This window comes from Leucoraja erinacea, chromosome 36 (assembly GCF_028641065.1).
Source record: "Leucoraja erinacea ecotype New England chromosome 36, Leri_hhj_1, whole genome shotgun sequence".
Taxonomy (NCBI): domain Eukaryota; kingdom Metazoa; phylum Chordata; class Chondrichthyes; order Rajiformes; family Rajidae; genus Leucoraja; species Leucoraja erinaceus.
This window is the reverse complement of record NC_073412.1, coordinates 9,609,153-9,635,463: the sequence shown is the minus strand read 5'-3', so window position 1 is coordinate 9,635,463 and position 26,311 is coordinate 9,609,153. Positions and strand designations below refer to the sequence as shown.

Here is a 26,311-nt window from a genome sequence, read left to right as displayed (position 1 = left end):
AGCTTCAGGGAGAGTTTGAGCAGGCTAGGAGCTTTATTCCCTTGAGCGTAGGAGGATGAGGGGTGATCATATAGAGGTGTATAGATAGGATGGTGAGGGGAATAGATGGGGTAGATGTAAAGAGTCTCTTGCCCAGAGTAGGGCCTGTTTCCATGCTGCTCAGCTGCATGACCGTCTGATTTGACTCGAAACTAACAGGGGTTTTACTCTCCACAGGCACGATGATCTGAAGGAGATGCTGGATAGCAACAAGGACTCGCTGAAGCTGGAGGCCATGAAGAGGATTGTGGCGGTGAGTCTGATCCTGTGGCAGATGCAGCAGTGTCCAGGTTTATGCCAGTTAATAGGCCCTTCTTTTTCTTTCGTGTGGCGTGCACAGCCTAAAGTTGTTGGACAACTTGTTCTATTTGATCTTCCGTTTGTGCACGTCGAGTTGATTGCATTAGTCGAAACAGGGCGGACCACGTGAAGATTGCAATCTTCCACCCCAGTTAATAGGCCCAATGTTTTACCATCAGGCGTCCCAGATAAAACAATGACATTCCAGAACCAGGGGCCACAGTAAGAATAAGGAGTAGGCCATTTAGAACGGAGACGAGGAAACACTTTTTCTCACAGAGGGTGGTGAGTCTGTGGAATTCTCTGCCTCAGAGGGCGGTGGAGGCAGGTTCTCTGGATGCTTTCAAAAGAGAGCATCTTTTAGGGCTCTTTAAAAATAGCAGAGTCAGGAGATATGGGGAGAAGGCAGGAACAGGGTACTGATTGGGGATGATCAGCCATGATCACATTGAATGGTGATGCTGGCTCGACGGGCTGAATGGCCTACTCCTGCACCTATTGTCTATTGCAGCAGCAGCACAACAGAATATGTAAACATTGTACACTGAACAATATAATACAAAAGCAAAATACTGCAGATGCCGTAAATACTACAGCTGCTGTGGCTGGAGACGGAACAGTGAGCTGTTAAATATGTATGGCTGGTGTGGATGACAGAGTCAGAACCTGCTGTTCTGAATTATTTACTGAGTTGCGGCCAGCTTTATTTATTTAGCAACATTATTTCGACCACAATGAGCAAAAGGGATCAAGATTCTTTTGCTCCTTATCTGCCCATTGAGTTGGGACTATTAGTTTAGTCTTTAGAGATATGGCGCGGAAACAGGCCCTTCGGCTCACCGAGTCCACGCCGACCAGCGATCACCACGTAGACTGCACTATCCTACACACAAAGAACACACAGCCAATTAACCGATAAACCTGCATGCAGGTAAAACCATACATACTGGATTACAATCAAATCCATATATAGACAATAGACAATAGGTGCAGGAGTAGGCCATTCGGCTCTTCGAGCCAGCACCGCCATTCAATGTGATCATGGCTGATCATCCCCAATCAGTACCCCGTTCCTGCCTTCTCCCCATATCCCCTGACTCCGCTATCTTTAAGAGCCCTATCTAGCTCTCTCTTGAAAGTATCCAGAGAACCTGCCTCCACCGCCCTCTGAGGCAGAGAATTCCACACTCACCACTCTCTGTGAGAAAAAGTGTTTCCTCGTCACCGTTTTAAATGGCTTACTCCTTATTCTTAAACTGTGGCCCCTATTTCTGGACTCCCCCAACATCGGGAACATGTTTCCTGCCTCTAGCGTGTCCAAGCCCTTAACAATCTTATATGTTTCAATGAATTACCCTCTCATCCTTCTAAACTCCAGAGTGTACAAGCCCAGCTGCTCCATTCTCTCAGCATATGACAATCCCGCGAATTAACCTTGTAATGTATGATACAATATATGATACAACAGGTACAAAGCAAAAGGAAACCAGGTGCTGAGTTTGGTGTTGCAGCTACAGAAGAAGTGCAGATAACAAAGAAAAGCGCAAGGGCCCCAATGGGGTAGATTGGGGGATTGGGACTTTATCCTTTGCCTGTGAGAGTTCTGATAACAATGGGGATGATAGCTGTTCTTAATGTGGTGGCACGTGCTTTCAAGATTTTGTACCTTCTGCCCGGCGGAAGAGGGGAGAAGATCGGATGACTGGGGTGTGAATGGCCTTTGGTTAGGTTGGCTGCTTTCCTGAGGCAGTGCGAAGTGTAGAGAGAGTGCAGAGCCCCCGGGTACAAAGATGGACGGGCAAGGAGAGGTACAGACAGTACCTGTGGTCAGGATCGAACCTGAGTCTCTGGTATTGTGAGGCAGCAACTCTTGCTGTCCTCAGGCAGCTCGATCCATTTGCCCACCACCCTCCGTGGAAAAAGTTGCCCCTCAGGTTCCTGTGAAATCTTTCCCTCTCGCCTTGTATGTAATGTTCCGTGCTTCTACTGTGGGATATGGGCCTGAGGCTGGGCTGGGAGGCTGAACCTGCTCTCCCAGCGTGATACCACATCCTTGCTTCCTTTCACTGAGGGGTTGCCTGCCCTTTATGTTGTTTACAGATGATCGCCAGAGGGAAGAATGCGTCGGAGCTCTTCCCCTCAGTGGTGAAGAACGTGGCCTGCAAAAACATTGAGGTAAGCGAAGGCTCTCGTCACCCCTCTCAACCCTTCCGGTGGGTAAGAAGGAACTGCAGATGCTGGAAAATCGAAGGTAGACAAAAAAGCTGGAGAAACTCAGCGGGTGCAACAGCATCTATGGAGCGAAGGAAATAGGCAACGTTTCGGGACGAAACGTTGCCTATTTCCTTCGCTCCATAGATGCTGCTGCACCCGCTGAGTTTCTCCAGCTCTTTTGTGTACCTTCTGGTGGGTAGTCTGTCGAGGAGAGACTTAAACTTTAAAAAAAACTGCTCAGAGGACTTCTGAGGTGGGCCATTCACTGATCTTTTCCCAAAGTGAATGGTCCACCTCAGAACTCCTCTGTGCAGTTTTCTTTTAGTTTAGTTTGGAGATACACCGCGGAAACAGGCCCTACCTACCACCGGGTCCGTGCCGTCCAGCATTCCCTGCATATTAACATTATCCCACACACACCAGGGACAATTTACATTTACACCAAGCCAATTTACCTACCAACCCGACCTGTACAACGTCTTTGGAGTGTGGGAGGAAACCGAAGATCTCGGAGAAAGCCCACGAGCTCCGCCATTAGGCCTCAGACGGGGGAAGAGAAGGGGGATACGACAAGAAAGTCCAGCATTCCCCCGAAGGGCCCAGACCTTCCCTTAACAACCGAATTACATTGCCTTAAATAGCCCTGTTCTCTTCCTTTATTGCCCCTCCCCATAAAACATTGGTCATTTGCTTTATGGCCCCCCCCCCCCCCCCCCAATGTTATAGGATTTATTATCCACACACACCGCAACCTAAGGCAAGCCTAATTTGACACTAAATATAAACTGTAAGCTAAAATATCTTCTTATATTTTAACTAAAATTTTAACTGAACAAGACAAAAAAAACAAGTAAAAAGACAGAAAGCAGACAGACACAACCTAATATACCAGTTTAACGAGCCGCAGCCAGACTTCACAGGCGCAGCGTTTCACACCTCCCACTTCCGAATATAGGGGTGGGATGGGGAGTGGGAGACGAGGTGTTCGGTGCTACTGCGTGTGTGCTGCAGAGCTCGGCTCACTCTGTGCCTGCCCCTAATCCCCACCCCTCATTCCGTCTCTTGCAGGTGAAGAAGCTGGTTTACGTTTACCTGGTTCGATACGCAGAAGAACAGCAGGACCTCGCCCTTCTCTCCATCAGCACCTTCCAGAGAGGATTAAAGGTCAGTACGCCTGGAGTGCTCACACGCCCGGTGGTTTGTTAATGAACAAGGAGGGGGGGCTCTATCGTTACGGAACAAAAGTGTGTCCACTGTCACTTTCATTTCATTTAGAGTTGAGTTGAGAGATACAGCGTGGAAACAGGCACTTTGGTTCTCTGAGTACACGCCGACCAACCCGTGCCGACACACTTGTTCTATATTATCCCACTTTCCCATCCACACTCAACATAGTCAGGGCACATGAAGAAAGCTGGCAGAGAGGAGGGGCAGGACAAAGCCTGGCAGGTAATAGGTTAATACAGGTGGGGGGAGCAAGGGAGTGATAGGCAGATCAAGTCAAGTCAAGTTTATTCGTCAAAACGCATACGAGATGTGCCGTGAAATGAAAAGTGGCAATGCTCGCGGACTTTGTGCAAAAAGACAAACAAACAAACTACAAACAGAATGGAACAGAATCACATATTCTTTTACATATTAAATATAATGGGCAGATGGCCTCTGGGAAGAAACTCCTTCTCAACCTCTCCATTCTCACAGCATGGCAACGGAGGCGTTTGCCTGATGGTTGGACATAGGCCGGAGGTGTGAGACAAAATGATGGAAGAGCAGCAAATTATGAAGCTAGAGGAAGGAATATAGATGGTAGGAAAAAATAGGTGTGTGTAGGTGGGGCACATGGGAGAGGGGGAATGGGTGGGAGGGAGGGAGGGGGGGAGAGGTTTCTATGGCTTTGGCTTTGCCCCTTCCCTCCTCCAGTTTTGTTTCTTCCCTACAATCAGTCTGAAGAGCGGTCCTGACTCAAAACATCACCTATCAACGTTCTCCAGAGACGCCGCCTGATCCGCTGAGTTACTCCAGCGTTTTGTGTCTCCTTTTATAAACCAGTATCAGCAGTTCCTTGTTAGGTGACGTTTCAGACTGAAGAAGGGTCCCGACCCGAAACGTCACCTGTCCATGTTGTTCACAGATGCTGCCAGACCCGCTGCATTACGTCCGGGTTTCATAATCATAATCATAATAATAGTCATTTATTAGCCAAGTATGTTTTGCAACATACGAGAAATTTGATTTGCCGTACAGCCATACCAATAGAGAGCAACAAGACACACAAATACATTTTAACATCAACATCCACCACAGCGACTCCCCCACATTCCACACTGTGATGGATGGGGAACAAAGTTCAATCTTCTTCCGTTCTTTGTTCTCCCGCGGTCGGGGCACTCGAACCTTCCGTTGTCGGGGCGATCTCGCAGCCAGCGGTTGAGCTCTCCGCGTCGGGGCGATCAAGCTCCCACATCGGGGGGGGGGGGGGATTTTAGCTCCCCCCGCGCCGGGCGATCGCACCCCGGGTCGGGGCTGGTCAAACCTCCTGCGGCTTGGAGCTTCCCGACAACAGTCTCTACCCGAGACTGCGAGCTCCTCGATGGTGAAATCTGCAGGCCGCGGTTGGAACGTCGATCCCAGGCAAGGGATCGCCGACTCCGATGGTAAGTCCACGGCCCCGCGGTGGGGCTCAAAGTCAGTCTCGAGCAAGGCCGCCAGCTCCATGATGTTAGGCCGCAGAGCGACCGGAGATACGATCCGGAAAACAATCGCATCTCCGGCAAGGAATGAGAGTGAAAAAGGTTTCCCTCGACCCCCTCCCACACACCCCCCACATAAAACTAACCAGAGAACATGAATACACACTTTTAAAACACACTAAAAATAACAAAACAGACAGGCAGACAGACTGTTGGCGAGGCTGCCATCTCTGTCTGCACACAGCTGAGCTCCAGTGTGGTATCCGATCTCTCTCCAGGACCCGAACCAGCTGATCCGAGCGGGAGCCCTGCGTGTTCTCTCCAGCATCCGAGTCACCATCATCGTCCCCATCATGATGCTGGCCATCAAGGAAGCTGCTTCAGATATGTCCCCCTATGTCAGGAAGACAGCTGCCCACGCCATCCCCAAACTGTACAGGTAAAGGCCACTCTCCCCAAACACTGTCTTCCTTGCTTTACTTTTCTTTCATTCAGTTCATGTTTAGTTTTGAGTTCTTTTTAGTTTTTAGTTCAGTTTAGTGTTTAATTTAGTTTAATGTTTAGAACACTTTAGTGTTTACTTCAGTTTTTACTTTAGATTTTAGTATCGTTTTTTGTTTTTCTTTAGTTTATTATGGTCATATTAGTTTATTATGGCTGATCTTCAATCTATTTTTTCCCTCATTCTCCTGTCTTCTCCCCAAAATTTTTGACGCCCTTCCTAATCGTGAACCTAGCAAACTCCGCTTTAAAAATACCCAATGACTCGGCCTCCACAGCCGTCTGTGGCGATGAATTCCACAGATTCACTGCCGGTAGGGTTTTGGTGAGGCCAGTTCTCACGTCGGTGCTGGGTGGGATTCCGCACTGGGAATAGCCAACCCTGTTCAACATTCCCGAGGAATTTCCCAGAATATTCCCTGTTACGCCTGCAACCGAAACATTCTTCTTCCACTGGCGTAACGGAGAAAGCTGCCCGGGAGTCGACCCGGAACGTCACCCGACCCAGTGCTGGCTGTCCCGCTGAGTCACTCCAGCATTTTGTGTCCATCCCCAGTAATTGACCCTGACGTCTCGTTCTGTCTCTCGTTTCAGTCTGGATCTGGATCAGAAGGACCAGCTGATTGAGGTGATTGAGAAGCTGCTGGCGGACAAGACAACGGTGAGAGGAAGGAGCCTGGCGCTCCTCGAACGCAATATTTAGTTGTTGAGCAATGTTATTCTGTTTGGGGAATACTGCTAGGTGTGCGTTAGTGCATTTACAGTGGCGTTTCAGTGGCTTTTCGATGGGCACGTGGATAAGCAGGGAATGGAGGGACATGGATCATGTACAGGCAAAGGAAATGATGTACAGGCAAAGGAAATGAGTTTGGCATCGTCATATTCAGCACATAAATGGTGGGCCAAAGGGCCTGTTCCCCTGCTGTACAGTTAGTTCTATGTTCACTGGACAGTGCCTTGTAGCTATCTACACTGCCAACGTGCCAGAACGTCCTCCTGTACTCCTCAACGCTTCCTCAACCAGTGTTATCCATCATTCACCACACCCACACCTCAAGCCACCTTGCATGGAGCATTTCTTATCCACATCTGGAGACATTGATTAGTTTCCACATCTGGAAACATCCTTCCTCTGCCATTCTACATCTGGAACCACCTTGTGCGTGTCCCCAGTCACTGTTTTCACGCCTGGAGCCCCCTTTACTGTAACATTCACAGTTCCCACATCATTTATGAGCGGCACAGCAGTAGAGTTGTTGCCGTCCAGTGCCATAGACCCGGGTTCGGGTTTGATCCTGGCTACGGGTGTTGTCTGAGACTCTTCTTCAGGCCCTCGACCCAAAATGTCACCCATTCCTTCTCTCCGGAGATGCTGCCTGTCCCGCTGAGTTACTCCAGCTTTTTGCGTATCAGGAATACCAGATGCAGTAAATGAGGTGAGAGGAGGTGCATGTGGGCCTCTGTCTCACCTGGAAGGCCATTAAAGTGGGTCTATTTTTCCCCATTGAACACAGCTTGTCGACAGGGATGCAGTTGTCCACGGGAGGTGACGTGGACGAGCAGTGGCTGGGGGTCGGGGTGTAGGGGTGGTCAGGGAGCTGGGGGTCGGGGTGTAGGGGGTCAGGGAGCTGGGGGTCGGGGTGTAGGGGTCAGGGAGCTGGGGGGTCGGGGTGTAGGGGTCGGGGAGGGTCGGGGTTCACACTACCGGGGTGGTCTGTCTGAATGCCCACAGCTGGTGGCAGGCAGCGTGGTGATGGCTTTCGAGGAGGTGTGTCCCGAGCGCATCGACCTGATCCACAAGAACTACCGGAAGCTGTGCAACCTGCTCATCGACGTGGAGGAGTGGGGCCAAGTAGTCATCATCGACATGCTCACCCGAGACCCACGCACGCAGGTCCTCAACCCCAACCACAACGTGAGTGTTCCCCACATCTCACCGCCCCACACTGCTGTCCCCCCCACCCCCACACTGTGGTTCCCCCCAACCCCCCCAACCACCAAACTGATTCCCCAACCACCGCCCTGTGACTCCCCCCCAACCACCACACTGTGATCCCGCACCACCCTGTGATTCCCCAACCCCCACCCTGCGATCTCCCCAACCTCCACCCTGTGATTCCCAACCCCCCTTGCTGCGGTCCCCACAAACCCCACCTCTGATTCCCCCAAACCCCCACCCTGTGATCTCCGCAACCACCACCTTGTGATTCCCCCACCACCCCCCCCAACCACCACCCTGCGGTCCCCACAACCCCCACCCTGTGATTCCCCCAACCACAACCACCACCCTGTGGCTCCCCACATCCCCCTCCCTCTACCCCTCGCCCTCAATCCCATCCACTGTGACTGCCCCTTACCCTCTACCCCTGCGGTTCCCTCTGCCCCCCCCCCCCCCCCCCCCCCCCCCCCCACCCCCCCACTGTGGTTTCCCCCACTCCCCAATTCTCAACCGCTACCCCCCCCCCTTGCAGCCCCCCCTCCTGCTCCTTCCCCCCCGAACCCCCCACCTCCCACCCCTGCGGCACCCCCAACCCGCATGCCCCCTCCCATCCTCAATCCCCGATCCAACTCTTCCACACTCTTGGAGAGACAAGGAACTACAGATGCTGGAATCTTGCGTCGAACTCAAAGTGCTGGAGGAACTCAGTGGGTCAATCATCAGCATCTGTTGAGGGAGTGGCCAGGCGACATTTCAAGTCGCGACCCTTCTTCAGGCTCATTCTGAAGAAGAGTCCCGACCCGACACATTGCCTGTCCATTCCCTCCGCAGATGCTGCCTGACCCACTGAGTTCCTCCAGCACTTTGCATTCTCACTTCTCACTGTTGCTCAGATCAATGCTGCACCTAACTTTGCTTTTCGTTCCAAAGTTCTTGACCCGCAACATCAACTATCCATGTTCTCCAGGGATGCTACCCAACCCGCTGAGTTACTAGAGAACTTTGTGTCCTCTTGGTTTTAAATTATGTTTTTAGTCAGATTAGGTTTTAGTTTTGCTTGCAACAGTTTAGCATAAACATGTTCCTCATTTGACACTTTAATCGCCAGTTGACTTAACTCCCCAGAAATGACTTTCTTTTTCTTATAATAAGGAGTTTTTATTCCATAGTCACCATTAACATAGTATTACATTAATCAAAGCTGCTATTTGTGCAGTTTGCAAATAACAGCCATCAAATTTGAACATTATCAGTTACGTCCAGTGTAGTCCAGTTTAGAGATACAGCGCCGAAACAGGCCCTTCGGCCCACCGAGTCCACACCGACCAGCGATCCCCGCACTAGGGACAATTTTACCAAACCGATTAACCTACCAAAACCCGTATGTCTTTGGAGTTTTGGGAGGAAACCAGAGCACCCGGAGAAAACCCACGCAGGTCACGGGGAGAACGTACAAACTCCATTCAGACAGCATCCGTAGTCAGGATCGAACCCGGTTCTCTGGCGCTGTGAGGCAGCAACTCGACCGCTGCGCCACCGTGCCACCCAAATAAGCCTCCGCATTGCCCAGTGTTCTCAGAATGTCTCCAAGCATCCCGTGGACACTGCGTGCGTCCTCTCCAGGGCCACAGGGGCACGGACGTAAGCCCAGAAGAGGGGCGGGCTCTCTACTCGGGCAGAACTCTCGACTGCCCGCCGCCTGAATCCAGACTTTGGAACCGTGTCCAGTGCTCTTCACCCCACACCTATATTGCCAGCACGTTGGGTTTTAGATTCAAGGGTCCAGGGTGTCACGGTGGCACAGCTGGTAGAGCTGCTGCCTCACAGCGCCAGAGACCCGGGCTCGACCCTGACCTTCCCTCCCACGTCCCAGGGACGTGCGGCTTTGTAGGTTAGTTGGCCTCTGTCAACAGTCCCTCGCGTGTAGGAAGTGGATGAGAGAGCGGGATAACCTAGAACTGGTGTGCACGGGTCATCAATGCTCAGAAGGAACTGCAGATGCTGCTTTATACCAAAGTGCCGGAGTAAGTCTGCGGGTCAGGCGGAAATCCCCTGGAGAAAATGAATAGGTAATGTGTCTGAAGAAGGGTTCTGATCCGAAATGTCACCTAATCCTTTTCTCCAAAGATGCTGCCTGACCTGCTGAGTTACTCCAGCATTTTGTGTCTTTCTTCATCAATGGTTCGCATGGACTCAGTGGGCCGAAAGGCCTGTTTTTGTGCAGTGGGGGGTGGGTCTACTGGACTGGGTGGGAGCGGGTCTATTAGACTGACAATGGACAATGGGTGCAGGAGTAGGCCATTCGGCCCTGCGAGCCAGCACCGCCATTCAATGTGATCATGGCTGATCATTCCCAATCAGTACCCCGTTCCTGCCTTCTCCCCATATCCCCTGACTCCGCTATTTTTAAGAGCCCTATCTAGCTCTCTCTTAAAAGCATCCAGAGAACCGGCCTCCACCGCTTTCTGAGGCAGAGAATTCCATAGACTGGGTGGGAGAAGGTCTGTTAGAATCCATGGGCCGAATGGCCTGATTCTGTTCCTATATTTATTAGAGGGCGGTTCATCTCCAGTAACAATGCCCCTTGTTCTCTGTTGACTGTGGACAGGAGATCTTGCTGGAAGAAAACCCGGAGAAAGGATTTTACGGCACGGATGAGGAAGACTCCAAGCAGGAGGAAGCAGATGCAGTCGTGCTTCCCAAACGGAAGCCCTACGTGATGGACCCCGACCACCGGCTGCTCCTTCGGAACACCAAGCCCCTCCTCCAGAGCCGGAACGCCGCGGTAAGCCGTTGCCCTCACCGCCACCGCTCCCAGAGGCAGGTGTAATCCCGTACCAGAGGATCAGCCAGCAGCTCACAGGGACAAGTCATTCCTTCCTTCGAAGATAGACACAAAAATGCTGGAGTAACTCTTGACCCGAAACGTCACCCATTCCTTCTCTCCAGATATACTGCCTGTCCCGCTGCATTACTCCAGCACCTTGTGTCTGTCTTTGGTGTAAAGCAACGTCTGTAGTTCCTTGGTACACAAAATTGCTGGAGGAGGAGGAGAACTTCTTCAAAGTAACTTCTTCTTCAGCTGTAGTTCCTTCGCTGGCTAACTTCATCTTCACCCCTCTGCCCAATTTACTTAGTGATCCGTGGACCGAGTGCTGAGCCTTACACTGTCCTGTTTATCACGTTCCAGAGCTAGAGTCACAGCGATACAGTGTGGAAACAGGCCCTTCGGCCCAACCTGCCTGCACTGGCCGACGTCCCACCTGCCTGTGTTTGGTCCATATCCCTCCAAACATGTCCTATGCATGTACCTGTCTAACTGTTTCTTAAACGTTGGGATAGTCCCAGCCTAAACTACCTCCTCTGGCAGCTTGTTCCATACACCCACCACCCTTTGTGTGAAAAGGTTACCCCTCAGATTCCTATGAAATCTTTACCCCATCACCTGAAACTAATGTCCTCTGGTCCCCGTTTCCCCTGCTCTGGGCAAGAGATTCTGGAGAGCTCTCTCCAACACTCTGTCTGGCAGCTCCCTCCATGACATCCAACTGTTAGTCTGGGATGTTCAACAGTGACATCCAGATGCTAGTGTGGGGGCTCCCTCAGTGATATCCAGATGTTTTGGATTTTCCCCAGTCACAGATGTTAATTTGGGAACCCCCTCAATGCAAAACAGATGTCAGGCCAGGATCTCCCTCACCCTGTCGAGATGTTAATCTGGGAGCCTCCTCAATGCCATCCAGATGTTAGTGTGGGTCCCCATCAATGTCATCCAGATGTTCTTCCAGGATCTCCCTTGGTGCTGTCCAGATGTTATTCAGGGAACTGTCTTGTACTGAGCTCTCATTCCACTTCCGTACGTCTGTATCTTATTGTTTGTTTTGTAAATATTATTATTGTTAATAATTGAATAAATTTAACTTAATTAATTAATCTTTCATCGTCACCGCAACCTAGCACTGTAATCGCGACCATTCACTGTGACGCCTACCCTCACTCTGTAACCTGTAACCCCTGCCCTCACATCATGACCCTTGTACTCACATCATGACCCCTGCCCTCACATCGTGACCCCTACCCTCACTCCGTGACCCCTGCCCTCACACTGTGACCCCTGCCCTCACATCGTGACCCCTGCCCTCACACTGTGACCCCTACCCTCACATCGTGACCCCTGCCCTCAACCCGTGACCCCTACCCTCACTCCGTGACCCCTGCTCTCGCACCGTGACCCCTCCCCTCACATCGTGACCCTTGCCCTCACATCGTGACCCCTGCCCTGGCACCATGACCCCTGCTCTCGCACCGTGACCGCTACCCTTGCTCCGTGACCCCTGCCCTCGCACCGTGACCCCAGCCCTCGCACCCTGAACCCTGCCCTTGGGCCTACCCTGACAGGCTCCGTCCTCCGGCAGGTGGTGATGGCCGTGGCCCAGCTCTACTTCCACTTGGCTCCCAAGGCGGAGGTGGGCGTCATCGCCAAGGCCCTGGTCCGCCTGCTCCGCAGCCACAGGTAGGGGGGAGGGGGGGTGGATTGTACAGTAAACTGCCCCCCCCCCCCCGGAACCTTCCGGCAATGGGACCGAGCACCCTCTGCTCTCCCCATGACTGTGTGGGTTTCCTGCCACATCCCAGAGGCGTGCGGGGTTGATGGGTTCATTGACCCTGGTGTGGCAGCAGTGGTAGAATCTGGGGACGTTGATAAAATCGCAAGAGAGAATTATTCATGGAAACCAGGAGAGCGGAAAGGGGCACCAAGTGCTGGAGTAACTCAGCGGGTCAGGTAGCATCTCTGGAGAACGTGGACAGGTGTCGTTTCAGGTCCCTTCTCAGATCCAGCTTTCTTCCCACCCCCCACCCCACAATGAATCTGAAGAAGGGTCCAGACCTGTAACGTCACCTTTCCATGGATGTGGGACATTGCAACCTTCATGTGGTCCACCCTGTTTCCACTAATGCAATCTACCCGACGTGCACAAACAAATGGATCAAGTAGAGCAAGTTGACCTACAACTTTAGGCTGTGCATGCCCTACGCAAGAAGACGACCTATCCATGTTCTCCTGAGATGCTGCCCGACTCGCTGAGTTATTCCAGCACTTTGTGTCTTTTTAGGTGAACCAGCATCTGCAGTTCCTTCGTACTGATGAGATATGGTCATAAGTAATAGGAGCAGAATTAGGCCCATCAAATCTACTCCGCCACTCAATCATGGCTGATCTACCTCTCCCGCCTAACCCCATTCTCCTGGCTTCTCCCAATAACCTCTAACACTCGTTCCCCTGGGGGTTAAAGGCATGGAAACAATGGGGCGAATAGCTGCCTGCTTTTACATCTAGGTAAGCCCCTTCCTTTGGCGTTGCCGTGCCTGGATTGTGGGATGGGGATGGCTTGTGGATTCAAATCCTCTTCCCGCCCTCTCCTCCCACTGATAGAGCTCCCACTCCCACCCTCTGACAGAAATAATAGACCGCTCCTTGCAGCTGCCCCGCGGACTTTTCCGAGGAACGCTGCAGGAAGCCGGCATATTCCGAGGCATCGCCGCCAACCTCGCACAGCGTGATCCCACAGACCAATTTCCCGAACTTCGGAATACCTGTGCAGGTATTTTCGGGAAAACATAAGAATCTCCTGGGCTTGGGAATATCGGCATATGGGTTATATCCTGGGATATTGGGGACATCTCCCAAATTTTGGAATACAAGCACAGGTATTCCCAGTGGATTAGGGAAATCTCCCAAACTTCAGAATATTAGTATAGGTTCCCGGGAGAATACGTAAGCTTCCCTAAGCTTCAGAATCCAGGTAAACGTCTGTCCTAGGTGATTGGGGAAATCTTCCGAGCTTTGGAATCCCCATACAGATATTCCCAGGAGATTAGGAAAAACTCCCATGCTTTGGAATACCAATACAATTATATCCCAGAAGAATAGAGGAATCTTCACAAACTTTGGAATACCAGTACAGGTATTCCTAGGAGAGTGGAGGAATCTCCCAAACTCCGGAATTCCTGGTACGTATTCAGGTATTCCTTGGAGAATAGGTAAAACCCCCGAGCTTCACAAAACTGATAAAGGTTGCTCCCTGGAGTATAGAAGAATTTCCCAAGCTTCGGAATACCGGTGCAGGTATATCTTAGGGGAATAGTGGAATTCCCCAAGTTTTGGAATACCAGTACAGGTATATCCCAGGAGAATAAGGAAATCTTCCGAGCTTTGGAATACTAAGAAGGGATCTCCAATGTGGGCAGATGGCGTTTCAGTGTAAAATCTTAGTCGGGCCAGTGCTGGTTCGGAGACTGTCGGCACACGTTGTGGTTCCGTGGGGCTCAGCGGTGGTCTGCCAGCTCTGCCGCCATGCCGGGAATGGATGCTCATTCTCCCCTCCTCTCTCCACACAGCGAGGTGCAGTTTGTGGTCCTGCAGAACGTCGCCTCCATGTCCATCAAACGCCGGGTGAGTTACTGCCCCAGACTTCGGGACGTCCCGTTGTAGAGTCATGGAGTCGCACAGCATGAAAACAGGCCCTTCAGCCCGCCCGACCCGACCCGGCCCGGCCTTGCCAACCAAGATACCCCATCTACACTAGTACACCAAAATGCCCCTACACTAGTACATTGATGCCCTGTCTACACTAGTACACCAAGATACCCCATCTACACTAGTACACCAATATGCCCCTACACTAGTACTCTGATACCCTGTCTGCACTAGTACACCAAGATACCCCATCTACACTAGTACACCAAGATACCCTGTCTACACTAGTACACCAATATGCCCCTACACTAGTACACTGATTCCATGTCTACACTAGTACACCAAGATACCCCATCTACACTAGTACACCAAGATATCCCATCTACACTAGTACACCAATATGCCCCTACACTAGTACACTGATACCCTGTCTACACTGGTACACTGCCCCATTTACACTAGTACACCAAGATACCCCATCTACACTGCTACACTGATACCCCGTCTACACTGGATTTCCGAGGTCTAGGCATGAGCTCAGGGGCGACCGCGCTTTTGCGGTTGTAGCTCCTAGACTATGGAACAGCATCCCTCTTCCCATCAGAACTGCCCCCTCCATCGACTCTTGTCTCGACCCGAAACATCACCTATTCCATTACTCCATAGATGCTGCCTCACCCACTGAGTTTCTCCAGCATGCTTGTCTACCTTCAATGTAAAAGAGATTGGTTTGCGTGATGGTCGGCACAATTCTCTGCAATTTCTTGTCTTGGATGGAGCTGTTCCCAAACTGTGCTCTGAAACATCCCAATAAAATGCTTCCGACGAAGCACCTGTAAAATTACTACTGATGAATTAGAGGCGTCACAGTGGCTCAGAGATAGTGTTGCTGCCTTACATCGCCAGAGACCAGGGTCTGAATCTGACCACGGGTGCTGTCTGCATGGAGTTTGCACGTTCTCCCTGTGACTGCGTGGGTTTCCTCCCACATCCCACAAAGACATGCAGGTTTGTAGGTTAACTGGCTTGTGTAAATTGCCCCTAGTGTGTAGGGTAGAACTAATGTACGGGTAATTGCTGGTTGTCACGGACTCGATGGGCGAAGGGCTTGTTTCCCCACTGTATCTCTGAACTAAACTAAACTGCTAGGTGGTGAGTTTAATTCACAAACTCTTGCCTTTCATTTTGCAGGGAATGTTTGAGCCTCACCTGAAGAGTTTTTACATCAGGTCCACGGACCCCACACAGATTAAGGTGCTGAAGGTGAGTCCATCCCGCGCATGACATCGACTCTGTCGCATCCCATCCTTGCAGACAGACGCCGCATTGACGCATCTTTCCTTGTTCTCTGCAGCTGGAAGTCTTGACCAACCTAGCCAGCGAGACTAACATCTCCACCATTCTCCGGGAGTTCCAGGTATGGAGCCTCCTACCATTGCTGGCCCTCCCCCTTTGACTAGCGGGGTCTAGCTTAAAATCACGATTGGACACAAAATGCTGGAGTAACTCAGCGGGTCAGGCAGCATCTCTGGATAGAAGGATTAGGCGACGTTTTGGGGGGGGGGGGGGGCGTGTGTGCGGGGGGTGGGAGGGGCGGTGTGTGGGGAGAGGGGCGGTGTGCGGGTGGTGGGGGGGGGGAGGAGGGCAGAGGGGGAAAGAGGGAGACGAGCAAAATAACTGGAGCGTGGGAAAATTCGAGGCAGCCTCTGATACACAGTCTGTTCCAGCACTCCGAGCAATCCCACCAGCTGTTTTCCCTCCATTTAGTAATCTGTCCCTCTCACATTCCAATCAAACAACCCCCCCCACCCACATAGATTCTCATACCACTCCCTACACACTAGGGACAAATTACAGAAGCCAATTAACGTACAAACCTGCACGTGTTTGGGATATGGGAGGGAACCGGAGCGCCCGCAGGAAAGCCACGCAGTCACAGTGCAAACCCCGTATAGACAGCACCCGTAGTCGGGATCAAACCCGGGTCTCTGGCGCTGCAAGGCAGCAACTCTACCGCTGAGCCACTGTGCCGCCCCCTTTTCTTCTCCGTACTTTGACGTTTGTTATTCATTTTGCTGTAAAACAAAAGATGTTTCATTTGGGACACATGGCCACACTCAACAAATGGAAATGCAATAACTGGAAAGGAAATTAAATACTGTATGGTCATGCATCGCTTGATCAAATTCAGCTGATAGAATAAAATGTGATTACATCTGCAGGAGTACATCAGGAGCAAGATGCTTTCAAAGGCAACGGTTTGGGGGGGGGGGGGAGGAGAAAGAATGGGAGGAAGGTGAGATGAAGTAAATAGATCAGAAGCCACCTTCTATCAAATGTGAATTCAATCACAGAGCAAACTCCGTACAGACAAGCACCCGTAGTCAAGATCGAACCTGTACGGAGTTTGTACCGAAACGTCACCCATTCCTTCACTCCAGAGATGCTGCCTGTCCCGCTGACTTACTCCAGCAATTTGTGTCGATCTCCAGTTTAAACCAGCATCTGCAGTTCCTTCCTACACATTTCCGAAACACTCAGCGGGTCAGGCAGCATCTGTGGAGAGAGAATCAGAGTCAGGGCGTTTTAGGGCGATGACCATTCTGTAAAAGACTGGTCAGAGAGCCAGGTTTTGAGACCCACCACAACTGAAGTGGGGAGAGAGAGATGGGCCGGGGGAGGAATTCCATTGTTTAAGACAAGGCTTTGATTAATTGATTGATTGATGCATTATTATCACATGTGGCATGTCACAGTGAAATTCATTGCTTTGCATACCATACACAAAGTATGCAAAGAGGTGCCACGTATAGGGCACCGACTGTCACAAAGTTGTCCCCACTTGTCCCCCCACGCCGGGTCCTTGACCCATCCCCGGCACCCGCCAACACCATCAGAGTCGGGCACTGCAATCTGATGATCCCACCTCATGGCCGCCATTCTCTTCCCATCTCCGTAGACCTACATCAAGAGTCAGGACAAGGACTTTGTGGCCGCAACCATTCAGGCCATTGGCCGCTGTGCCACCAACATCGACGAGGTCCGTGACACTTGTCTGAGCGGGCTGGTCCAACTGCTCTCCAACAGAGACGGTAAGTCCCAACAAACATCAGCGTTTGACGGCACTGGGCCTCCACCTGCTGGAGTATAGAAGGATGAGAGGAAGACCTCATTGAAACTTACCGAATAGTGAAAGGCCTGGATGTGAAGCGGAAGTTTCTGCTAGTGGGAAGAGTCTATGACCAGAGGTCACAGCCTCAGAATAAGAGGACGTTAGAGGGCGTTCCTTTGGGAAGGAGATGAAGAGGAATGTCTTTAGTCAGACGGTGGTCAATCTGTGGAATTCTTTGCTGTGGAGGCCGTCAGTGGATATTTTTAAGGCAAAGAGAGATGGATTCTTAATTAGTACGGGTGTCATTGGTTATGGGGAGACGGCAGGAGTATGGGGTTAAGAGGGGAAGATAGATCAACTATGATTGAATGTTGGAGACTTGATGGGCCGAATGGCCTGATTCTGCTCCTATCACTTGTGAATGAGCCAGAACCAAGGGCCAAGCAGCCCAGCAGCAACATAACTCATGTGGAGCACTTAAAGGCCTGTCCCACTAGGGCGACATAATCCGTGAGTTCTGGCGAGTTTGCCCTCGACTCGTACTCGCAGCATGGTCGACACGAGGTCGTAGGAGGTCTTCGTAACTCTCCTCCATGCTCGAGTGTGGTCTCCGCGTACTCGAGGCCTCAGCTAGGTCGCGGCATTTTTTTCAATATGTTAAAAAATGCCCGCGAGTAAAAAAAGGTCGCCATGTAAAAAAATCGATTGTTTTTTTTACTCGTAGGTTTAGTCGTAGTAGGTCGGCATGTTAGTCGTAGGTAGTCGAAGGTAGTCGTAGATAGTCTTTATCATAGTCGAAGGGAGGTCGAAGGAGGCCGTCTTCACTCCACTATTCAGTGTCCAATTTTCCCGAAGTTAGTTGTAGCTGGTCTTCAACATAGTCGAAGGAGATCTTCAACATGTCATTTTTTCAAACTCTCCTAAACTCGCCAATTAGGTTGCCCAAGTGGGGCAGCCCGTTTACCTCAACATATCATTTAGACAGCTACATGGACTGGACAGGTTTAAGAGGGATATGGGCCAATGCAGGCAGATGGGACTACTGTAGATGGGACATGTTGGTCTGTGTGGGCAAGTTGGGCCGAAGGGTCTGTTTCCATGTTGTATTACTTTCTATGAATCTATATAATTCCTTGTGGCAAAGTTGAATGCGAGTGAGAGCTTCTGGCAGCTTTATTCTGCTTGAAAGAAGATCTCACCAACCCTTTGTCACTCATCTTTGCAATTCCAGAGCCTTGTTGCTGAACTCGGCAAACGTTGCCCTAAATCTGTAATCCCTCTTATGTTTCGTTGGTTGAAAGATACAACGTGGAAACAGGCCCTTCAGCCCAGCTTGTCCATGCCACCCATCGATCGCCCAGAGTTCTATGTTATCCCACTTTTGCATCCACTCCCGACACATTCGGGATAATTAACCTACAAACCCGCACGTCTTTGGGATGAGGGAGATAAGCAGAACATGCGGTCGCAGGGAGAACATGCAAACTCTACACAGACAGCACCCGAGGTCTGGATGGAACCCTGGTCTCTGGCCTTGTGAGGCGGCGGCTCTACCAGCTGTGCCGCTCTTTTCCTAACATGCAGAAGTTGCTGGTTATGCAGGGAGAACATGCAAACTCCACACAGACAGTGTCTGAGGTCAGGATCGAACCCTGGTCTCTGATGCTGAGACAGCGGCTCTGCCAGCTGTGCCGCCTGGGTTAATGTAGATGGTGGGGAGCGTTGCCCCTTCTCACCGTCGGGCCCTGCATTGTTCACCGTGTCCTTGCCGCCAGTGGCAGCCGAGAGCCTGGTCATGACGCTGCCGTTCCCTTGCAGAGCTGGTGGTGGCCGAGTCGGTCGTGGTCATTAAGAAACTGCTGCAGATGCAGCCGGCCCAGCACAGCGACATCATCAGGCACATGGCCAAACTCATCGACAACATCATGGTGAGTGCCAGCACACATCCGCGTCCGTGAGCCCCCCCCACCACCACCGCCAGAACCAAACCCTCCCGTCCCACCATAACCACCTGAGTCCTCTCCATTCCGACTAGGTTTCCTCTGCTAGCATCTCCTCCCGAGTCCATGAAGTGATTCCACATCCACTCCACTCCAGGGCCCATTCCCACTTCTTTCACCATCTAGAGCATCCTGCGTGGAATAAGGCCAAATGTAGTAAAAATAAACTTCAGATGCTGGTTTATGCCAAAGATAGACACAAAGTGCGGGTCAGGCAGCATCTCTGTAGAACATGGATAGTTGACGTCTTGGGTCGGGATCCTTCTTCATTGCCTTGCTACTGCCGAAGACCACGTTAAGACAGTGAACAGTTTAGATTAGAAAAAGACTCAAGGTGCTGGAGGAACTCAGCGGGTCAGGCAGCATCTCTGGAGAACATGGATAGTTGACGTCTTGGGTCTGGGCCCGTTTTCAGACTGAAGAAGGGTCCCAACCCAAGCCATTACCTATCCATGTTGCCCAACCTGCTGAGTTCCTCCAGCACTTTGTATCTATCTGTGGAATAAGGTCCATCAGCCGACTGAATCTGTGCCAAACTCCAACCACCCATCGACACCAGACCTGCACTAATTCCACTTTATTCTCCCAACATTTACATCATCTTTCCCCCCCCCCCCCCCCCCCCCCCCCCCCAGATCCCGTTCCCCCCCACACCCGGGGGCAAATTCCAGCAGCCAATGAACCTCCCGACCTGCCCGCCTATGGACGACTTGGAAACTGCACAAGGTCCCATTGTCGGCAGTTTCAAGCATCACCAGGTTTCACTGACGCGGCACTTGGGCTCCTGCGGAGGAAGCCCAGTACTGAACTGTGCAACCTCCCACCCCTCCACCTCCATCCCACTCCGCGGGGACAGACGCCTGTTCCCAGCTCCATCCTCGTGGTCCAGGCTCTGAACTTAGCCCATTCCTGACCACCACCTTACTCACCCACTGACCTCCCTCCCCCTCTATGAGGAGGGGTGGGGGGGGGGGGGGGGGGGGGGGGGGGGGGGGGGGGGGGACGGTTCTCTCTCTTGGGTGGAAATGGGCCCACCACTAAGATTCAAGAGAGTTTATTGTCATGTGTCCCTGATAGGACAATGAAATTCTTGCTTTGCTTCAGCACAACAGAACATAGTAGGCATTGACTACAGAACAGATCAGTGTGTCCATATACCATTATATTAAATATATACACACATGAATAAATAAAAACTAAAACGTCCTTTGCTCGTTGACGTCGCCATTGTCAAGCGAGTGTATTTGGGGACTCTTGCATTCCTTGACCAACCTCTCTCCTGATGGATGTTCTCTCCCACCCTCCGCTCCCCTTCCTCTGGGCAGGTTCCAATGGCGAGGGCCAGCATCCTCTGGCTGATCGGAGAGTACTGCGAGCACGTGCCCAAGATTGCTCCTGATGTCCTGCGGAAAATGGCCAAGTCCTTCACCAGCGAGGAGGACATCGTGAAGTTGCAGATCATCAACCTGGCGGCCAAGCTCTACCTCACCAACTCCAGACAGGTCGGGCACCCAGAGCGAGCGAGCGGGCGGGGGGGGCGGCCATTGGGAGTACCACCCTCAGTTAACCCACCGTAGCGCTGGTCCATCTTACAGCAAGATGCCCTCTGAGAATGCCAAGTCCCAATAGCTATGAGCCCATCCTATGAAGTTAAAACTCCAAGCATCAGTCTCAAGAATAAAACGGTTTAATCGAAAGGGAATAAGTACAAATCAGGCAACTGAACCATCTCATCACCAACTAGAGAGCGATTCTGACCTTCCATCCACCTCATTGGAGACCCTCAGCCGAACGTCACTGACTTTTCAGGACTGTATCTTGCACTGAGCGTTATTCCCTCTAACCTGTATCTGTACACTTTGGGCCGCTTGATAGTAATCATGTATCGTTTTTCCAACAACAACAAAAAATGTCACTATCTTGGTACACGTGACAGTAAACTAAACCAAACTTAATTGGGATAAAATGTAGTTTCCCATTGACCGTAGAGAAGCACTGGGCAGGAGACCAGCTGGTCCAACATCTAGTGGCACACCACAATGATCAAAGATCCAGGGCTGAACACTCACTCCCTTTCCATCATCTCCTTCCATTGTTGCCCACCCAAACCTCTTGGGACAGCTCCTGGAATAGGGTCATTCTACACCAATTGGGTACAAATATTTTGAAAAATGTATTTCCTATACTAAGGGTTTTAAGAATCACTAAGGAGATCCATGTTATCGATCTTCCTCAAGGGTTTGATGATAAACCAGTCCACCTCCATGTGGACTCGAGAGTCTCTATTGAGCCAATGTGACAGCCCCATTGCTGTTTCTAACAGTATGTGACTAGTGTTTGGCTAGTAGGCATTCAGAATGTTTAAGATGCTGAAAAATCAAAGGTAGACAAAAGTGCTGGAGAAACTCAGCGGGTGAGGCAGCATCTATGGAGTGAAGGAAATTGGCAACGATTCAAGCGAAAAACGTTGTCAATTTCCTTCGCTCCATAGATGCTGCCTCACCCGCTGAGTTTCTCCAGCACTTTTGTCTACCTGGGCATTCAGAATGCATGGTTTATAGAGAATCACCAATTATGCAGCATAGAAACAGGCCCTTCGGCCCAACTTGTTAATGCTGGCCAAGGTGCCTATCTATGCTAATCCCATTTGCCTGCCTTTGGCCACGATCCCTTTAAATCTTTGCCATTCAGATCCCTGTCCAAATAGGTTTTAAACATTGTAATTGTACCCGCCTCTGGGTTCAAGGGCACGTCTTGCCAATGCATGAAGGATAGTAAACATAGCAGAAAAACATTAAAGATAAAGATAACGCAAATAAGTATTCAAGGGAGAGTTGGATTTAGCTCTTCAGGCTAACGGAATCAAGGGATATGGGGAGAAAGCTGGAAAGGGGTACTGATTCTGGGTGATCAGCTGTGATCGTATTGAATGGCGGTGCCGGCTAGAAGGGCCGAATGGCCTACTCCTGCACCGATTGTCGATGTTTCTAAAACTGCAGATGCAGGAAATGCAGCGGATTTACAAAAGTGATTTGCAGAGTGAAGTTTGATGAAGTGGAGTACGCTAGGGGTAGTGTGACAAGTATGAATGTTGCTATGTGCTACAGTGCAAAATAACTTTATAAATCAGGTTACACCTACCCCAAAAAGCCAGCATCAAACCGTGAATAGTTTTGCTCCACAGACACAGCATGGAAACAGGCCCTTCAGTCCACTGAGTCCATGCTGACCACCATTCACCCCTTCACACTAGATCTATGTTATCCCACTTTCTCCTCCACTCCCTCGACTTTGTGGAGGAAAGAACTGCAGATGCTGGCTTAAATCGAAGGTAGACACAAGATGCTGGAGTAACTCAGCAGGTCAGGCAGCATCTCTGGAGAGAAGGAATGGGCGAGGTTTCGGATCGAGACCCATCTTCAGACTCATCGACACATCAACCTTTGTGTATTTGGGATGTGGGTGAAAACCAGAGCACCCGGAGAAAACCTATACGGTCACAGGGCAAATGTCCAAACTCCACACAGACAGCACCCAAGGTTAAGCGTGCACCCGTGTCTCACACTATGAGGCAGCGGCTCGACCTGCTGTGCCAATGTGCTACCCCATTGTAAGCTGTTTGTACTGTATATCATGCACACCCTATATTTAACAGGCCCGGCAGCATTAGGTAGCTCCAACTAGTTTTATTTTTCCTGTGGGGTGTCTGACTGCAGATTACTCCGTGGCTTTACTCTCGGGGTTTTTTCCCCATACGTTGAAACCTCATCCTTTTCGAGTTTATTGATGCAGCATGGAAACAGACCCTTTGCCCCACCGAATCAATGCTGACCATTGATCACCCATTTACACTAGTTCGATGTTATCCGACACACTGGGCGCAATTTACCGAAGCCAATTAACCTACAAACTCACAGGTCGGGAATGTGGGTGGAAGCCCGAGGACCCGGTTAAACCCACGTGGTCATAGGGAGAACATACAATGTGTAGGAAAGAACTGCAGATGCTGGTTTAAATCGAAGGTAGACACGACATGCTGGAGAATCTCAGCGGGACAGGCAGCATCTCTGGAGAGAAGGAATAGGTTCCTTCTTTCCAGAGATGCTGGCTGTCCCGCTTAGATACTCCAGCATTCTGAGAGAACATACAAACTCCACACAGAGAGCACCCAAGGTTGAGGAACAGATCCGGGTCTCAAGGGGCTGTGAGGCAGCAGCTCTACCCGCCGCGCCACCGTGCCCCGCCCCGGGTGACATGTATTTCTGCTCTGAACCCCAGACCAAGCTGCTGACCCAGTACGTCCTGAACCTGGCCAAGTACGACCAGAACTACGACATCCGCGACCGCGCCCGCTTCATCCGCCAGCTCATCGTCCCCACGGAGAAGAGTGGCGTGCTGAACAAGTACGCCAAGAAGTTGTTCCTCGCCCAGAAACCGCCCCCCGTGCTCGAGTCTTCCTTCAAAGGTAGGAGCCAACGATTGCCGCCACGTGGCCTCGTCACTGGGGGAGGGTGCGGGGGCAGGGGAGTGACGGGGATGCTCGTGAACGTTAGTGAGCGGAGTAAGTGGCTTCAGTTCATGGTGCGTTTATTATCATGTGCACACGTACAGTGAGGGATCGGTACAATGATAATCTTGAGGAAACAAGGAACTGCAGATGCTGGGTCATACACAATAGGACACAAAGTGCTGGAGTAACTCAGCAGAGGCAGCATCTCTGGAGGACATGGATAGGTGACATTTTGGGTCGAGGCCCTTTTTCAGACCGGGTCTGAAGAAGGCTCATTCTTCTGACTTCTACAGTTTGAAGCAGGGTCACGATGTTCTCCAGAGATGCTACCTAACCAGCTGAGTTGCAGGTCAGGGCAGAGAAGGGTCTCGGCCCGAAACGTCGCCTATTTCCTTCGCTCCATAGATGCTGCCTCACCCGCTGAGTTTCTCCGGCATTTTTGTCCACCTGCTGAGTTACACTTGCACTTTGTGTCCTCTTGTGTATTAACCAGCATCTGCGGTTCCTTGCTTCCTCAAGCTTTTCTCACTGACCTACTCATCAATCCTGTCTGGTTTCCCTCTCGTCACTAGAGTTGCCATAATGCGGTTAATTAAACTAATGACCTGTACATCTTTGGGAGGAAGTTGGAGCTGGAAATCCACAAAGTTACAGCGTGCAAACCCCACACAGACAGCCCCCACAGTTGGGATTGGACCAGGGTCACTGGAGCCGTAGGGTCAATGGCGATTCTAACACACCATGCTGGAGTAACTCAGCGGGACAGGCATCATCTCTGGAGAGAAGGAATGGGTGACGTTTCGGGTCGAGACCCTTCAGTGATTCTCACACGGTGGATTAACGTTTGGAACTTGTCTTCCTCGCAGATCGAGACCACTTCCAGCTGGGCTCACTGTCCCACCTGCTCAACAGCAAGGCCAGTGGATACCAGGAGCTCCCGGACTGGCCTGAAGCAGCCCCTGATCCATCCGTCCGCAACGTTGAGGTAAGTGTGTAGACCTTGTGCTCCAACCCAAACCCACTTCCGGAATCCAATCCTAGAATCATGGAAACATGGAAAATAGGTGCAGGAGTAGGCCATTCGGCCCTTCGTGCCAGCACCGCCATTCAAGATGATCATGGCTGATCATCGAAAATCAGTACCCCGTTCCTGCTTTCTCCCCGTATCCCTTGATTCCGTTAGCCCTAAGAGCGAAATCACTATCTCTTGAAAACATCCAGTGAATTGGCCTCCACTGTTTCCTGTAGCACAGAACTCCACAGATCCACAACTCTCTGGCTGAAAAAGTTCATCCTCATCTCAGACCTAAATGGCCTACCTTTTATTCTTAAATCCTCCCCTTCCTGATCGTAGCCTTCGTGCTGGTGGTTCCTGGATTGTGGAGTCTTTCCAAGCCAAGCCTCCGTCTGCTGGAAAGGCGGAGCTGGCTGTAGAGTTGACAGGGAACTCCGCAAACAACATAACACTATCAGTTCAGTTTATTGTCACGTGTACCGAGGTACAGCGAAAAGCTTTTGTAGCGTGCCATCCAGCCAGCAGGAAGACAATACATGATTACACTCGAGCCATTTGCAGTGTACAGATACATGATAAGGGAATAACGTTCAGTGCAAGGTAAATCCAGTAAAGTTTGATCAATATTGATAGTCCGAGGGTCCCCGATGAGGTAGATAGTAGTTCAGGACTGCTCTCTGGCTGTAGTAGGATGGTTCAGTTGCCTGATAACAGCTGCGAAGAAACTGACCCTGAATCTGGACAAAGGCTTGTACTGGTAATTCAGCTTTAAAGCAAAGGTTGGGTTCCTAAGAAACCTCGTGTTATAGCAAATCGAGTTCAAAAACAATTGGCTAGAGAGTTTCAAACCTGCAATAGCATTTTTTCTGCTGGAGTTAATAAAAAAGATATGTCTTTTCAATAGCAGTTTATTTGAGCCCTAATTTGAGGAAGGCCATTCTTGCTATTGAGGGAGTGCAGCATAGGTTTACAAAGTTAATTCCCGGGATGGCAGGGACTGTCATATGCTGGGAGAATGGAACGGCTGGGCTTGTACACTCTGGAGTTTAGAAGGATGAGAGGGCATCTCATTGAAACATATAAGATTGTTAAGGGTTTGGACACGCTAGAGGCAGGAAACATGTTCTCGATGTTGGGGGAGTCCAGAACCAGGGGCCACAGTTTAAGAATAAGGAGTAAGCCATTTAGAACGGACACGAGGAAACACTTTTTCTCACAGAGAGTGGTGAGTGTGGAATTCTCTGCCTCAGAGGGCGGTGGAGGCAGGTTCTCTGGATGCTTTCAAGAGAGAGCTAGATAGGGCTCTTAAAAGTAGCGGAGTCAGGGGATATGGGGAGAAGGCAGGAATGGGGTATTGATTGGGGATAATCAGCCATGATCACATTGAATGGCGGTGCTGGCTCGAAGGGCCGAATGGCCTACTCCTGCACCTATTGTCTATTGTCTATAATAAGTTTATTCTGTAGTGCAAGCTAAGTAGACTAATGGTTTATGTTACATTGTTTAATAGAGT

At 50.8% G+C, this 26,311-nt stretch overlaps 1 protein-coding gene across 8 annotated transcripts in view; it reads left to right on the top strand.

Moving 5' to 3' along the window:
* Nucleotides 1–26,311, top strand: part of LOC129713537 (AP-3 complex subunit beta-2) — an 86,383-nt gene that overhangs the window by 27,045 nt on the left and 33,027 nt on the right. For all 8 annotated transcript variants that reach the window (XM_055662642.1, XM_055662645.1, XM_055662641.1 and 5 more), the window contains 16 exons: nt 217–292; nt 2,440–2,514; nt 3,622–3,717; nt 5,522–5,682; nt 6,339–6,405; nt 7,477–7,659; nt 10,292–10,468; nt 12,099–12,196; nt 14,083–14,137; nt 15,353–15,424; nt 15,516–15,578; nt 17,121–17,253; nt 19,092–19,201; nt 20,599–20,775; nt 23,552–23,738; nt 24,650–24,768. In XM_055662642.1, coding sequence (XP_055518617.1) covers nt 217–292; nt 2,440–2,514; nt 3,622–3,717; nt 5,522–5,682; nt 6,339–6,405; nt 7,477–7,659; nt 10,292–10,468; nt 12,099–12,196; nt 14,083–14,137; nt 15,353–15,424; nt 15,516–15,578; nt 17,121–17,253; nt 19,092–19,201; nt 20,599–20,775; nt 23,552–23,738; nt 24,650–24,768 — 1,849 coding nt within the window. The remainder of the gene's footprint in view (nt 1–216; nt 293–2,439; nt 2,515–3,621; nt 3,718–5,521; nt 5,683–6,338; nt 6,406–7,476; nt 7,660–10,291; nt 10,469–12,098; nt 12,197–14,082; nt 14,138–15,352; nt 15,425–15,515; nt 15,579–17,120; nt 17,254–19,091; nt 19,202–20,598; nt 20,776–23,551; nt 23,739–24,649; nt 24,769–26,311) is intronic.